Below are 16,380 nucleotides of genomic sequence, written 5' to 3' on the forward strand. Positions count from 1 at the left end.
ACGGAACGGCGCGGTCCTGGAGACATAAATTCTAAGTGCACGCACTAGGTCCAGGGTGTGCAAGGACCTTTCCAAGCTGTGAGAGGGGCCAGGACAGAAGGATGGAAGGATGATTTCCTCGTTAAGATGGAACGGGGAGACCACCTTTGGGAGAAAAGCGGGATCTGGCCGGAGAACCGCTTTGTCCTGGTGAAAAATCAAAAAGGGGGAACGACAAGAGAGAGCTGCCAGCTCTGACGTCCTGCGAATAGAAGTGATGGCAACAAGAAACACCACCTTCCAAGACAGGTGAGACAGGGAAGATTCTCGCAAGGGCTCGAATGGGGAGCCCTGAAGTGACCCTAGGACTAGATTAAGGTCCCACGGTTATAGAGGCCGACGGTACGGCGGTGCCAGGTGGGCTACTCCCTGGATGAAGGTCTTAACCTGTGAACGAGCGGCCAGTGGCTTCTGAAACAGGATTGATAACGCCGATATCTGGCCCTTTAGTGTTGCGAGCGAGAGACCCGCATCTAGGCCTGACTGCAAGAATGCCAACAGGGAAGGAAGGGAGAAGGCGAGAGGAGAAGAAATATTCTGCTCTTCACACCACCTGAAGAAAACTTTCCACGTGCGGTGGTAAATCTTTGATGAAGATGGCTTCCTGGCCCTAATCATTGTCTGAATCACTCTTGAGGAAAAACCAGCCTTAGCTAGAACCCAGGATTCAATGGCCAGGCCGTCAAATTTAGGACCTGTGAGTTCTGATGGAAGAGAGGCCCCTGCTGCAGGAGATCTGGACGGTCTGGAAGGCGCCACGGAGCGTCTGCGAGGAGCTGAGTTAGTTCCGCGAACCATGCTCGCCTGGGCCAGTCCGGAGCCACTAGGATGACCGGTATCCCTTCCGCCTTGATCTTCTTGAGGACCCTCGGAATTAGAGGGAGCGGAGGGAAGATGTACGGGAGACTGAACTGGCTCCATGACAGGGTGAGGGCGTCGACTCCTAAAGCCAAGCGGTCGCGGCACCGCGCTACAAAGTGCGGAACTTGACGGTTGAACCGGGAGGCCATTAGGTCCACGTCCGGAACTCCCCATCTGTCGCAGATCTGGTTGAAGACTTCCCGGTTGAGGGACCATTCTCCGGAGGCGAGGCCTTCCCTGCTGAGGAAGTCCGCCGCCCAATTGTCCACGCCTGGGATGTGTACCGCTGAGATCAGGGAGTGATGACACTCGGCCCAGTGCAATATCTTCTTGACTTCTCGCATCGCCCCGACACTTCTTGTGCCGCCTTGGTGGTTGATGTACGCCACCGCCGTCGCATTGTCCGACTGGATCCTGACCGGGCAACCCTGTACTAGGTGCCGAAACTGCTGCAAGGCTAGCCGGATGGCTCTTATCTCCAAAATGTTGATCTGGAGACAACTTTCTCTCGGTGACCATCGGCCCTGCGCTGTGTGATGTCGAAACACTGCTCCCCAGCCCTGGAGACTGGCGTCGGTGGTCACTATCTTCCAGTGGAGCGGGAGGAAAGACCTCCCTGATGCGAGGTTGCGCTGATTGAGCCACCAACGGAGGGAGTTGCGGGTCTCCGGCGAAAGATGAAACCTGCGGTCCAGAGAAAAGGGAGATCTGTCCCACTTCTTCAGCAAGGCCAGCTGGAGTGGCCGGAGATGGAACTGTGCAAAGGGTACCGCTTCCATCGCCGCCACCATACGACCGAGGACTCGCATGCCGAACCTGATGGACACTTGGCGCTGACGCCGAAGAGCGCGGAGTCCTCGTTGTAGGGAGGAGATCTTCTCCTGTGTGAGGAAAACTCGCCCTTGGATGGTATCGAATACCATGCCTAAAAAGGTGATCCGACGGGCCGGGATCAGAGAGGACGTCTTCCGATTTATCAGCCACCCTAACCGTGAAAGGGTGTCGATCGTGACCTGAACCCCGAGACGACAGTCCTCGAAAGAAGAGCCCTTTATCAACATATCGTCCAAGTACGGGATGACCATGACACCCCTGGCATGCAGGACGGACATGGCAGCAGCCATGATCTTCGTAAAGACCCTGGGTGCGGATGCGAGGCCGAAGGGAAGAGCTGTGAACTGGAAGTGATCTTCCGCTATCGCAAAACGGAGGAACTGTTGGTGAGAGGTGGCTATCGGGACGTGAAGATAGGCGTCTTGAATATCCAGCGATGCCAGGAATTCGCCTACCTCCATGGACGCGATGACGGACCGGAGTGACTCCATTCGAAACGGCCGAGGTCTCACCGACCTGTTCAGAAGCTTTAGGTCGAGGACGGGACGGACAGAGCCGTCCTTTTTGGGGACCACGAAAAGGTTGGAATAGAACCCCTTGAAACGCTCTGCGGGAGGGACTGGTACCACGACTCCGGTTCGGAGGAGGGAGTCTATGGAGTGAAAGAACGCGCGAGCCCGCGCGGTAGACTCGGGAGGGCGAGATAGGAAAAAACGTCTCGGTGGCTTTGCCTCGAATTCTATTTTGTAGCCTGATGTGATGATCTCTCTGACCCAGGCATCGGCGGTCAGGGGGATCCACACATGCTGAAAACGAGACAGGCGCCCTCCCACAAGTCTGGCGCTGTTGCGCGCCGACCGCGAGTCACTTGGAGGAACGACGGCGGTAACCAGAAGAGGATCTCGTGGACTGGCGGGGGCGTGAACGCCAGGCGGGATTGGTCTTGAATGATGGGGTCTTCCTGTCTCTCGGAGGAGAGCGGCTTTTCCGCGGCTGGGGATTGGAGCTGAAGCTGCGAAAGGACCGGAAACGAGCGGTGGAGCGCCGATTCTGGAAGCGCTTGGGGCGCAATTGGGGGAGAGATGTACTCTTTCCTCCCGTTGCATCGGAGATCAGCTGGTCCAGCCTATCTCCGAAGAGACGCTCCCCTAGGAAGGGCAGGGAAGTTAGTGACTTCTTAGAGGCCGCATCCGCGTTCCAGGAGCGGAGCCAAAGGGCTCGACGGATGGCCACATTGTTGCTGGCGGCCTGGGTCGCGCAACTTGCAGACGCCAGGGCTGCATTGAGCAAGTACTCACCCGCGAGGGAAATCTGCGAGGCGATGGGAACCAGGTCCGGATTGGTAGGAATGGCGCGGAGACCGCCGCGTAGCGTGTCCGCCCAGGACATCAGGGCCTTCGCCACCCAAACCGAGGCGAAGGCCGGAGAGAGGGATGAGCCCGCTGCCTCGAAGGCGGAACGGGCCAACCTGTCAATAGTACGGTCCGTAGGATCTTTGAGAGACGTACCGTTAGTGAGTGGAAGGACTGTGTGAGAAGACAGGCGGGAGACTGGGGGGTCAACCACAGGGGAACCTGCCCAATCCTTTCGAAGACCCTCAGGAAAGGGATAATGCAAATCGATGGACTTACCGCTGGTAAATACCCTGTCCGGCTGTTGCCTGTGGCTGCGCAGTAACTCAGCGAATTCTGGATGTCCGCTGAATGTGTTCTGGGCCCGCTTCACCCGCTTAAAGGAGACCTGGGTGCTCTGGGAGGAGACTGGGTCCACCTGTACCTTCAAGGTCTGGTTTACTGCTTCTATCAGGCTATTTACCATGTGCCGAATATCGGCCGCCTGCTCTGAGTCCTGTAGGGGTACCGCATCGGAATCATCCTCGGAGCAGTCAGAAGCCTCCCTGGAGGACTGACGGTCTGGACCTGGGGATGAAGGTGAAACCTGGGAAGAGTCTGAGGACGAGACCCGGCGGGTCCGTTTCTGAGCAGCAGAGGAGGACCCTGCAACGGGGCTCACCTGCTCCGGGGGCAATTGCGCCGGGTCTGCGGGAATCTGGGCGAGCGTCGGCAGCAGGCGTAGAGCTTGCGCGATGGTCCGAGAAGCCTCAGAGAGGGAATCTACGGACTGGGACAGGGACGCTAGCCAGTCGGGGGGGGGCGGGACGCAGGGCCCTGCAGCATATGGCGCTGTGGCGTCTGCGGTATCAGAAGCGTCGGCCGCGGAGTCCTGCGGAGGCTGCGCGTCTGTAGAACAGACGGAGCATAGTGGGGCGTCCTGACCCTGGGAAAATTTGGAGCTGCAGGAGGAGCATGCAAAAAATAGTGCAAAGGGGGCCTGCTTGGATTGGGTGGGCTTAGCCTTAGGCATGGTGCACACAGGTACTCTCCCTGGTGGCTGCTAGGAAGGAGACAGGAGAGGGTTAACTCGTCCCTAAACTCAGAGAATGCTACCTAGTGAGGGCTACTCCTTAGGAGCAGAGCTTACCCAGGTCCTGTGTGCTGCCCACCAGTCCAGAAGTGGAGTCCAGGAATGAGCTGGCCAGAAAACTCAGAACGCCGGCGTGCTGCAGCCTCAGGGGACCAGAGGCAGGCTAAAATGGAGAGGGGACGCTGGAGGAGGAGCAGGATTCCGGCGCGAAAAGTCTGGAGGATTCACAGCCCCCACCATCAGCCAGGAGGCAGAGCAGTGGGAGGTACAGAGGGAGACGACCGGCGGCCAATAGCATGCAGCGGGGGCGTGGCTAGGACGCAGGAGCGACTAGGCCGAAGCCGGGGACTAAATTTATGGAGGGGGCCGGGGGAAAGAGCAGGGAAGTCGGATCCTACCTGCAATCGGCGGCGCCGGCTCAGCGATGGATGCGGTGCAGGCAGAGCTCCCTGGCCCTGCCTGTGAACAGCGCTGCTCGTCCAGGAAGGCTCCGGGGGAGAGCGTGCTGAAGGCAGGGTAGTAGGCATCATGATGGGGGTAGACAGCCCCCTATCAGGAGAAGGCAGCGTGACAGGGCCCCATCTATCACAAACGCTGCTGAGGTTCCATCCCTGCTGTATTCCCCTGTACGCCCTTTGGGGTGATACCTCAGGGCGAATCAGGGGTGCCCACAAAACAACCTGCCCACACGCGCACCCCCGGGAGTGGTACCACGGGGACGGGCGGGGGAGAGGGCCCCGAAGTCTCAAGCCCCTGCGACCCTGGGGAGCGGTACCCACGGGGCTGCGGAGAATGAGTGAAGCGAATACCTGCAGAGAAGAAGACGACAGGTATGAGAGCGATGAGCGGCGCCGAAATAAAATAAAAAAGCGCAAAAAACATACATGGCTGAGGGGGGCCGAGACGGCCCACATCAGCCTCCTACGACACTAAGCTAAAAACTGATCTGAGCCCGCCTCCGGCTCGGGGTGTATGCTGCTAGGGAGGAGCTAACTTTTTATGTTTACTTAGTGTCAGCCTCCTAGTGACAGCAGCATAACCCATGGTCCTGTGTCCCCCAATGAAACGATAGAGAAATATATATATATATATGAAATGTATGTGTGTGTATGTATATATATATAAATATATATATATAGAGATATATACATATATATATGTGTGTATGTATATATATATATGTATATATATATATATATATATGTTTAAATATCTGTAGAGATATATATATATATATATATATATATATACATACATATACATACATACACATACATACACACACACATACATACACACACACATACATACACACACACACATACCCATGTATATAAGTTCCACAATACTGCAGCACTAAACGATAAGCTATGGAATTATGAAAATCACAGTATGGATAGACATGTATATGATATGCAAATGAAGGCAAAGATTAAAATAGGAATACTCAAAACATCACTTAGATTCATTATGGAGTATGAGTGCCACATGCATGCACACGCCTTGGCTTGTTATCAATGAGGTTATTAATAGTTGTCTGAGGAATGTTCTGCCAGCTGAATGCACTTGGGCACACAAATCATCAAGATCCCCTCCTGGCAGCTCCTTTAGCAGCTACCGACCTTTGCCGTCCAAGATGTGATTGATGGGATACAAGTTCAGATGTTGCAGGCCATGACAGAAACTTTATTTCATGCAGGCTGCTCACAGTAGTACGAGCAACATATAGCCTGGTGTTAGCGAGTTGAAAAATAGCTCCTGAGACATCTTGGAAAAATGGCCCTGCCATTGGTTTCATAATTAAATCAATGTAATGCCGAGCTGTATCTGGAATCACGACTGGAGGGATCCGGCTAACCTATATTATGCCACCCCTCACCATAATCCTGAGAGTAGGAATATGTCTGTGATATTACCTTGTGAAGGCCTTTTCATTCTGTCACCCATGTGGTTTTTAGATGGGAACTGGAGGATTGAATGGAGCAATAGAGGATGAAATAGGGGTCTACCCTCTCCATTGATGAGTCTCATTTTTGTCTTTGATGTCATGATAGTCAGAGATTGGTCCCACTCCAAGATTATGGTCTATGGTGGCAAAATGTACAGTAGAAACTCTAGTTTTAATTCCAGGTCCTCTAACAGCTCGGCGTTACATTGCTTTGGTCGTGGAACTAAATTGCATGTTGCTTGTATTATTGTGAGCAGCCGACGTGGCCTACACATGCTACTATGGCCTGCAGATTCTATGGACGGGCCTCTTTTCTACCACATCTGGATGTCAGGGGTCAGTAGTTACAAAGGAGCTACCAGCAGCGGATCTTGATGATTTGTGTGACCAATTGCATTCAGAATGGGAGAATATTCCTTAGACAACATTAGTAATCTCATTGATAGTATGCCAAGGTGTATAAGTGTAGGGATTTCTCTACATTATTATTATTATTTATTATTATAGCGTCATCAATTCCATGGCGCTTTACATGTGAAAGGGGTGTACATAATAGGGCAAGTACAATAATCATAAACAATACAAGACACAGACAGGTACAGGAGGATAGAGGTCCCTGCCCGCGAGGGCTCACAGTCTACAAGGGATAGGCGAGGATACAGTAGGTTAGGGTAGAGCTATCACTCAGACTCGATAAGCAATAAACTGAGATGGTTTGAAAACATTGTTTCCATTTTTTCATCATTTGGAGATCATTAATATGTTTACCATGCTGTAATTTCCATAGTGCCATGACTTTTCCTTCTTGTGGTTGTAATTTCAACATAGAGGATTGTATATAGACATTTACACGACAGAATTGTGTAATTTATACTGCATCGCTACTCCAGTACGTTAAGTGTCACCTCTCACCTTTAAATCTTTGGTCTGTCTATCAACAATCTGCTGAATGTTTAAACTCTCTTCCTTTTGTGCTGCTGCGGAAATAATCTGCTGTTCGGCATGAGCGGTCATTTCTGCCCGTAGAGCCAGCAGAGCTTTACTTAAAGCCTGGTAAAAGACAGAGGTACATTTAGCAAAATATTCTTCTACTTCAGGGGAGATTGCATTGTTAACATAAAAAGATAGAAAGTGGTATATATATATATATATATATATACACACATACACACACATATATATACATACACACACACATACACACAGTACAGACCATGACTCTAAAAATTGTAGATTCACATTGAAAGCATCAAAACTATGAATGAAAACATGTGGAATGAAATACTTAAAAAAGTGTGAAACAACTGAAAATATGTCTTATATTCTAGGTTCTTCAAAGTAGCCACCTTTTGCTTTGATTACTGCTTTGCACACTCTTGGCATTCTCTTGATGAGCTTCAAGAGGTAGTCACCGGAAATGGTCTTCCAACAGTCTTGAAGGAGTTCCCAGAGATGCTTAGCACTTGTTGGCCCTTTTGCCTTCACTCTGCGGTCCAGCTCACCCCAAACCATCTCGATTGAGTTCAGGTCTGGTGACTGTGGAGACAAGGTCATCTGGCGTAGCACCCCATCACTCTCCTTCTTAGTCAAATAGCCCTTACACAGCCTGGAGGTGTGTTTGGGTCATTGTCCTGTTGAAAAATAAATGATGGTCCAACTAAACGCAAACCGGATGGAATAGCATGCTGCTGCAAGATGCTGTGGTACGCATGCTGGTTCTGTATGCCTTCAATTTTGAATAAATCCCCAACAGTGTCACCAGCAAAGCACCACCACACCATCACACCTCCTCCTCCATGCTTCACGGTGGGAACCAGCCATGTAGAGTCCATCCATTCACCTTTTCTACAAAGACACGGTGGTTGGATCCAAAGATCTCAAATTTGGACTCATCAGACCAAATTTGACCAAAGCACAGATTTCCACTGGTCTAATGTCCATTCCTTGTATTCTTTAGCCCAAACAAGTCTCTTCTGCTTGTTCCTGTCCTTAGCAGTGGTTTCCTAGCAGCTATTTTACCATGAAGGCCTTCTGCACAAAGTCTCCTCTTAACAGTTGTTCTAGAGACGAGATATATATATATATATATATATATATGTCCAACAATGTAGACCAGCTCACTCCTGTGAATCACCTGGAACCTCAGCTGACCTGGTTAACTCCGTTGTGCCCGGATCAGGACGCAGGAGTCCATCCATACAAATTTGAACAACGACAAGGCAGAGTCCAGCAATAACGTGAGCAATCCAGGATGCTGTTAAAAAAAATTTTCCTTCTTTTTATTCATAAATTCATTAAAATATAATGGTCCAAGCAATTCAGAACAGCATTATCGCAGGAAAATAGCGCAGATAGGACTACGCGTTTCAGCGGTAAAATCCGCCTTCTTCACGGTCCAGAATCTGATCTGCTTTCCAAACATAGAACCTTATATACATCTCACTCCCATCAGGGTAATTACAAACATGTGTGAGAGATTTAAAAACATAAGCTAGAAAAGCAAATCAAACATGTAAGCTATCCGCATATTGATCAATATACAGCATGCATAAGAGTTCTAAGGAAAGGATTCAGCATTTTGAAGAAAAATACAATCAGAAAATCCAATAACCTGACCATAAAATTATTTTTTATTTAATTAATTGCAATATATGCCGCATGCAATATGTAGGTTGCACGATGAACCCCCTCAAAACCAGAATCCGCAAACATCTATCACATGCTAGCAATTTGCCAATGGTTGGTGCATCAGTAGTATCCCGACATTTTTCAAAAAAACACAATGGGGATTTACGCGGTTTTTCTTTTATGGGCATAGAGCATGTAAAAAAACCATTGAGAGGGGGAGATTTTCATAAAAAAGTGCTTGCAAGAGAGAGTAGGTGGATATTTGAGCTGGGGACCCGCATGCCACAGGGCTTTAACAATCGTATGGATATCATTATGCACTATTGATACATTGTTGCATTATATGTTGCTGGTTATTACTACTGTGTTATGCTTTTGTATCACTTGAAAAATAATTTTATGGTCAGGTTATTGGATTTTCTGATTGTATTTTTCTCCAAAATGCTGAATCCTTTCCTTATAACTCTTATGCATGCTGTATATTGATCAATATGCGGATAGCTTACATGTTTGATTTGCTTTTCTAGCTTATGTTTTTAAATCTCTCACACATGTTTGTAATTACCCTGATGGGAGTGAGATGTATATAAGGTTCTATGTTTGGAAAGCAGATCAGATTCTGGACTGTGAAGAAGGCGGATTTTACCGCTGAAACGCGTAGTCCTATCTGCGCTATTTTCCTGCGATAATGCTGTTCTGAATTGCTTGGACCATTATATTTTAATGAATTTACGAATAAAAAGAAGGAAAAAAAAATTTAACAGCATCCTGGATTGCTCACGTTATTGCTGGACTCTGCCTTGTCGTTGTTCACATTTGTATGGATGGACTCCTGCGTCCTGATCCGGGCACAACGGAGTTAACCAGGTCAGCTGAGGTTCCAGGTGATTCACAGGAGTGAGCTGGTCTACATTGTTGGACATATATATATATATATATATATATATATATATATATATATATATATATATATATATATATATATTTGGACACACCTTCTCGTCTCTAGAACAACTGTTAAGAGGAGACTTTGTGCAGCAGGCCTTCATGGTAAAATAGCTGCTAGGAAACCACTGGTGAGGACAGGCAACAAGCAGAAGAGACTTGTTTGGGCTAAAGAATACAAGGAATGGACATTAGACCAGTGGAAATCTGTGCTTTGGTCAAATTTGGTCTGATGAGTCCAAATTTGAGATCTTTGGATCCAACCACCGTGTCTTTGTAGAAAAGGTGAACGGATGGACTCTACATGCCTGGTTCCCACTGTGCAGCATGGAGGAGGAGGTGTGATGGTGTGGGGGTGCTTTGCTGCTGACACTGTTGGGGATTTATTCAAAATTGAAGGCATACTGAACCCAGCATGCCTACCACAGCATCTTGCAGCGGCATGCTATTCCATCCGGTTTGCGTTTATTTGGACCATCATTTATTTTTCAATAGGACAATGACCCAAACACACCTCCAGCATCCTGGATTGCTCACGTTATTGCTGGACTCTGCCTTGTCGTTGTTCATATATATATATATATATATATATATATATATATATATATATATATATATATATATACACACACATATACACATATATTATATATATAGTGCACACTCAGAATACATACAGTTTTACATTATTCATTTCATATATAACTCAAACAGAGCTGTACGTATGGACCCTCTACGTACACCCTGGTCAGAGATACTACCCTACTCATAGGACCAGAATCACTGACATGCTGTTTTGCGCTTTACTGAATAAATTCACAAGAGACTGCACTTCTGGGTCTTCTTCATATGGACAATTTACTATTGTTGCACATCTACATGATGGATAAATCTGATTTTAAGAGAATGTTATGTGGAGCATTTGTAGGCCCTTTCAGCCCTTACTGACCTGAGATCTAAATGAACAGCATCCCCCCCATGGATGATACAGCAGCTGTTGGCTGTACACTATAGCAGACACCCTGTGGTATCAGACATGATCGGTGTTAGCGCAGAACGTGGCCTTTTAACCCTTTAGATGATGCTGTCAATAGTGATCATGGCATCTAGATGGGTAAAAAGAGTGTGGGGGAGGCGGCTCCTTTTTAACTCCATTGAGATTATGATTGTGTGGTCCTGATGGTGGCCATGGCAGTTCACACCTAAATTACCGCCTTAGAATCTGCAGGGTATAGTGACCTGTTCAGAACTCCGCAACATTGTAGGTGGTAAAAATACCATTTTTCTTTCCTGTCATGCCACTTTGCATTAATTCCTGAAATGCACCTGAAGGGTCAATAAACTACCTGACAGCAGCTGTGGATATGTTGAAAGGTGTTTGCAAAATGGGGTCACTTTGAGGGGTTTTCCAATATATAAATTCCCCAAGGTGAAAAGAAAACTGAATAGGTCCCTAAAAATGAAGTTATGTACAGTTCCTTGCGCATGTGTGTACCGCGATCTCCGGCGCCATTTTAGTACAGACAAAATTGCTGTTGTTGGCGGCGTGGCACGATATTCAAATAAAGAAAAGGGGGCACATCATAGCGGATACTGGAGGAGGAATAAACGCCGAGGAGCCAACCCACAATACCCGCCCCTGTTGCACCCGTCAATCAAAGTGCAGTGCATTTCTGCAACTTTAATTAAAGATATTTCATCAACCAAGCATTCGATGTTTCTACAACAGGTATGCCTGGATTCAGCATCTTAGTGTCAGTCTGGCACTGCCTATACCTCATACAGCAAAATCCTGCTGGTTGTTCCTCTTTAAATGGGAATTATCTATTTTTTTAAATTTTACAACAATTCTCACAGAACTCCTTTAAGTAGGTAAAACTTAACATATTTTCTTTTCTAAAGGCAGTTAGTTCAAGCAATATAATTTACCTCCAAAATAAGTGTTGTATTTCTCCTTTACATAGCTATCCCAAATACAAGTAGATCAAGAATATGACTTTATACAGCGAGGTACAACATGTCATCCTTGATATGCATAGGTTTGCTTTAGTAAAACTTTTAAGTGTTTATTCTCATTAGAGAATTTTTCTTTTCAATATGCAAACTATTATGAGACAAAATACCTTTTGCTGCTTTTCCTTGTGGACTACTTGGCCTTTCAGTCGTTCAACTAGATTCTTCATAGTTGCAGTAGGAGCTCTGGTGTTTGCCTCTTTCTGCGCTTCAAGTTCAGCATTAAGATAATTTATTTCCTTTTCCATCTCAGAGTAGCGAACCCTGAGCTCTTCAGCTTCACTCTTATGTCTCTTCACTTCTAACACAGAATCCTCTTCAAGCCTAGGACAAACCAAAGAAAGTCAGTTCAGAGTATGTTCACCCCTGAATACAGCACAACGTGACAAGCCTCACCGGGCAATTTAGGGGGGCAAAATGTTAAAGGGAATTCTGGATTATATAAAGCGGCCTTCATCATCTAATATATAAAGCTGAGAATATGTATTTATATGTGTGTGTGTGTGTGTGTGTGTGTGTGTGTGTGTGTGTGTGTGTGTGTGTGTGTCCACTAAAGGAATCCACACTATCGCATTTACAATCACAACATGTTGCACAGCCACCTCCTTTGGCTTAGGAAACATCATAGCCTAGGTTTTGAGGGGAAAATTTAACCCTGCACATTACAGTTATACAGCAAAAAACCTGCTTGCATTAAAGTCAATTGAGCTGGGTAAGGATCTATTATAGACTCCTACTATGGAGAGAGAAAGAGACGGACGCACAGAGAGAGACGGACGCACCGAGAGAGAGACGGACGCACCAAGAGACGGACGCACCGAGAGACGGACGCACCGAGAGACGGACGCACAGAAAGACACACACGCACAGAAAGACACACACGCACAGAAAGACACACACGCACAGAAAGACACACACGCACAGAAAGACACACACGCACAGAAAGACACACACGCACAGAAAGACACACACGCACAGAAAGACACACACAGAAAGACACACACGCACAGAAAGACACACACAGAAAGACACACACGCACAGAAAGAGACACGCACAGAAAGAGACACGCACAGAAAGAGACACGCACAGAAAGAGACACGCACAGAAAGAGACACGCACAGAAAGAGACACGCACAGAAAGAGACACGCACAGAAAGAGACACGCACAGAAAGAGACACGCACAGAAAGAGACACGCACAGAAAGAGACACACACACACACAAAGAGGGAGAGTGAGAAAAGGAGAGAGAGACTTAGTTACTAACCCGGGCAACGCCGGGTGCTACAGCTAGTTACATAATAAAAATTGCATTATTTTTCCAATATAGTACATTTTCTTCTTCATAATTTCAAGATCAATTTGGCGTTAAACAAGCCGTACAATGTGACGGTGTACATAGCCTATTTTGTGTGGAGAAGCAGACAACCTGCGCCGGCATACAAACCGATTGGGGTCTCACTGGGAACCCTCATAATAGCATGCACCAATAAAGAAAGCAATCCCGATTCAGGAAGGTCACTGTAGTTAATGGGAACATGTTACAGGCAGCTCAATATCCGTTATTTTGGATCCATCCCCAGGACACTAGTTTAATATTATTTCTCTTTTACTACGTTTTAGATAAGAAGCTGTAACACATGAATGAACAAAAGCCATCCAGAGCCAGTAATGCTGGAAAGTTATTAATGATCTCCCACAGAGAATTAGGTGAGATAGAAAAGATACAATGGAAGCGATGGTTTCCTCATTTATAAGATGTATAGGAAGCCCCGTGAGTTACAATCATCAGCCGTACAAAGTGTGGTCAGGGGGCTCTGCTCAGCTCATTTACCTTCCTTTGGAAAAGTCCTTCTCACTGGCTTTATTCACATGATGAATTCCGTTGTCCCCAACAGTCTAATTAGATAAAAGAAAAATGGTTTCTTGGAAATGGTTCTAACAAAGTGTTCCACTACCCAGGAAGAAATAAACTACGGTGAATTAAGCTGGTGTCACACTAAACGACAGCGACAACGACGTCGCTGTTACGTCACCATTTTCGGTGACGTAACAGCGACCTTGTAAGTCGCTGTTATGATCGCTGCTTAGCTGTCAAACACAGCAGAAGCAGCGATCATAAGGTCGCTGTGCTACATGTTCAGAGAGCAGGGAGCCGCGCTTAGCGCTGGCTCCTTGCTCTCCTGCAGCACACATCGGGTTAATTAACCCGATGTGTGCTGCAGCTACATGTCACAGTTCAGAGAGCAGGGAGCCGCGCTTAGCGCTGGCTCCTTGCTCTCCTGCAGCACACATCGGGTTAATTAACCCGATGTGTGCTGCAGCTACATGTCACAGTTCAGAGAGCAGGGAGCCGCGCTTAGCGCTGGCTCCTTGCTCTCCTGCAGCACACATCGGGTTAATTAACCCGATGTGTGCTGCAGCTACATGTCACAGTTCAGAGAGCAGGGAGCCGCGCGCACTGCTTAGCGCTGGCTCCTTGCTCTCCTTGCTACAGTATACATCGGGTTAATTACCCGATGCGTACTGCAGCCACATGTCACAGTGCAGGAGCCGGCACTGGCAGCAAGAGCGGAGGCTGGTAACCAGCGTAAACATCGGGTAACCAGGGAAAGGTCTTCCCTTGGTTACCCGATGTTTACGCTGGTTACAGCTTACCGCAGCTGCCAGTGCCGGCTCCTGATCGCTTCATTTCGTCGCTCTCTCGCTGTCACACACAGCGATGTGTGTGTCACAGCGGGAGAGTGACGACCAAAAAATGAAGCTGGACATTCAGCAACGACCGGCGACCTCACAGCAGGGGCCAGGTCGTTGCTGGATGTCACACACAGCGACAGCGACGGGACGTCGCTGCAACGTCACAGAAAATGGTGACGTAGCAGCGACGTCGTTGTCGTCGTCGTTATGTGTGACACCAGCTTTACGTATAGCAGGGGATTACTAAAGAATTCACAGAACACAGCATTACTGCATGGGACAGACAGTGAGTCACTGCAAGCGCCTTCATGCAATCAAATCTGTGGACATATAGGAAGAACGCTTTACTGTTATATAGAAACCAATAATTATAGAAAAAAATAGTAAATGGTAAAGGAGTGAGCACTTACATGGCCAAAAGGGCAAACATTTAAGGCTACTTTACACGCTGCAATATCGGTACAGATATCACTAGCGTGGGTATCCGCCCCCATCGGGTGTGCGACAAAGGCAAATCGCTGCCTGTGGCGCACAACATCGCCCGGACCCGTCAGACTACTTACCTGCTCTGCGACGTCACTGTGACCGGCGAACCGTCTCCTTTCTAAGGGGGCGGTCCGTGCGGCATCACAGCAACGTCACTAAGCGGCCGCCCAATCAAAGCGGAGGGGCGGAGATGAGCGGGACGTAACATCCCGTCCACTTCTTCCTTCCACATTGTGAGCGGCAACAGGTAAGGTGAGGTTCCTCGTTCCTGCGGTGTCACACAGAGCAATGTGTGCTGCCGCAGGAACGATGAACTACATCGTTACTGCTGCAGCAGCGATATTTGAGAAGGGACCCCCATGTCACCGATGAGCGATTTTGAACGTTTTTGCGACGATTCAAAAGCGCTCATAGGTGTCACATGCAACGACATCGCTAGTGCGGCTGGATGTGCGTCACAAATTTAAAATGTAAATTAAGTCTCTCTCTCTCTCGGACTGCAGATTACATGTCTAAAAACGCACGTGTTATTTTAACTGCGGATTTTCTGCATTTCTGTAGGGAAAATCCGCACAGAAAACCCGCAAAAGACATTGATATGTTGCGGATTTGAAACATACATCACAGATTAGTTTACGCTGAGTATTAAAAAAAAACCCAACAAAACATCTCATCTACTTTGTTGAAACTGTAAGATGCTGCGTTTTTGACGTTGCGAAAATACGCTGAGTCAAACGCTCACAAAGCATAAAGAGTTGAGCAAAACTATTTTCAGGACCAAAAATAGATTTAAGAATATTTAATTTAAAAAGTCCAAATATTGTATAAATACATATACAAAATAGCATAGGTAGCTAAATAAGGAACATGGCAATCATCTGCTGTTAAACATAATGTAAAAAAATTGTAACAAATATACAAAAATGTACCCAAAATATGAGGAAAATTGAGTAGCTATTAAGATAGCAAGTGTAACCCCCGGAAAGCAGCAAGCATATAGCAATCCATCATAATATTACAGTAAATAGGCTAGTATATTAGTGCAATGAAAGCCACAGTAATTATTAATAGGACAGCAGTTTTATATTTATATATATAATTATATATATATATATATATATATATATATATATATATATATATATATATTAGAAGGTGGCCCGATTCTAACGCATCGGGTATTCTAGAATTTATTGTGTAGTTAATGTATGTTTTTTTTATATATATAGATGTTGTGTGTAGTTGTGTAGTTGTGTTTGTGTAGGGGCTGTAAATGTTCTGGGTGTTGTCTGGGTGGGGGTGTGTGAGAGCGGTGTGGTTTGTGTGGAGCGCTGTGTGTGCGTTGTGTTTGTGGAGCGCTGTGTGTCTGCAGTGTTGTCTGTGTGTGGTGCTGTGTGTGTTGCGCGGTTTGTGTGGGTGTGGGGTGTGTGTGTTTTGGGGGGAGGTATGTTTTGTGCAATGTGTGTGTGTTGCACGGAATGTGCGTATATTTGTGTATGCTGCGGT

The 16,380-nt window shown here is 47.0% G+C and overlaps 1 protein-coding gene across 5 annotated transcripts in view; it reads right to left on the reverse strand.

The window, feature by feature from the left end:
- CEP290 (centrosomal protein 290) overlaps positions 1-16,380 on the reverse strand; it is a 451,099-nt gene that overhangs the window by 130,112 nt on the left and 304,607 nt on the right. For all 5 annotated transcript variants that reach the window (XM_075344782.1, XM_075344781.1, XM_075344784.1 and 2 more), the window contains 2 exons: positions 11,803-12,016; positions 7,019-7,156 (listed from right to left, as the gene is read on the reverse strand). In XM_075344782.1, coding sequence (XP_075200897.1) covers positions 7,019-7,156; positions 11,803-12,016 — 352 coding nt within the window. The remainder of the gene's footprint in view (positions 1-7,018; positions 7,157-11,802; positions 12,017-16,380) is intronic.

The sequence above is a fragment of the Anomaloglossus baeobatrachus genome, chromosome 4, assembly GCF_048569485.1.
Source record: "Anomaloglossus baeobatrachus isolate aAnoBae1 chromosome 4, aAnoBae1.hap1, whole genome shotgun sequence".
Lineage (NCBI taxonomy): Eukaryota > Metazoa > Chordata > Amphibia > Anura > Aromobatidae > Anomaloglossus > Anomaloglossus baeobatrachus.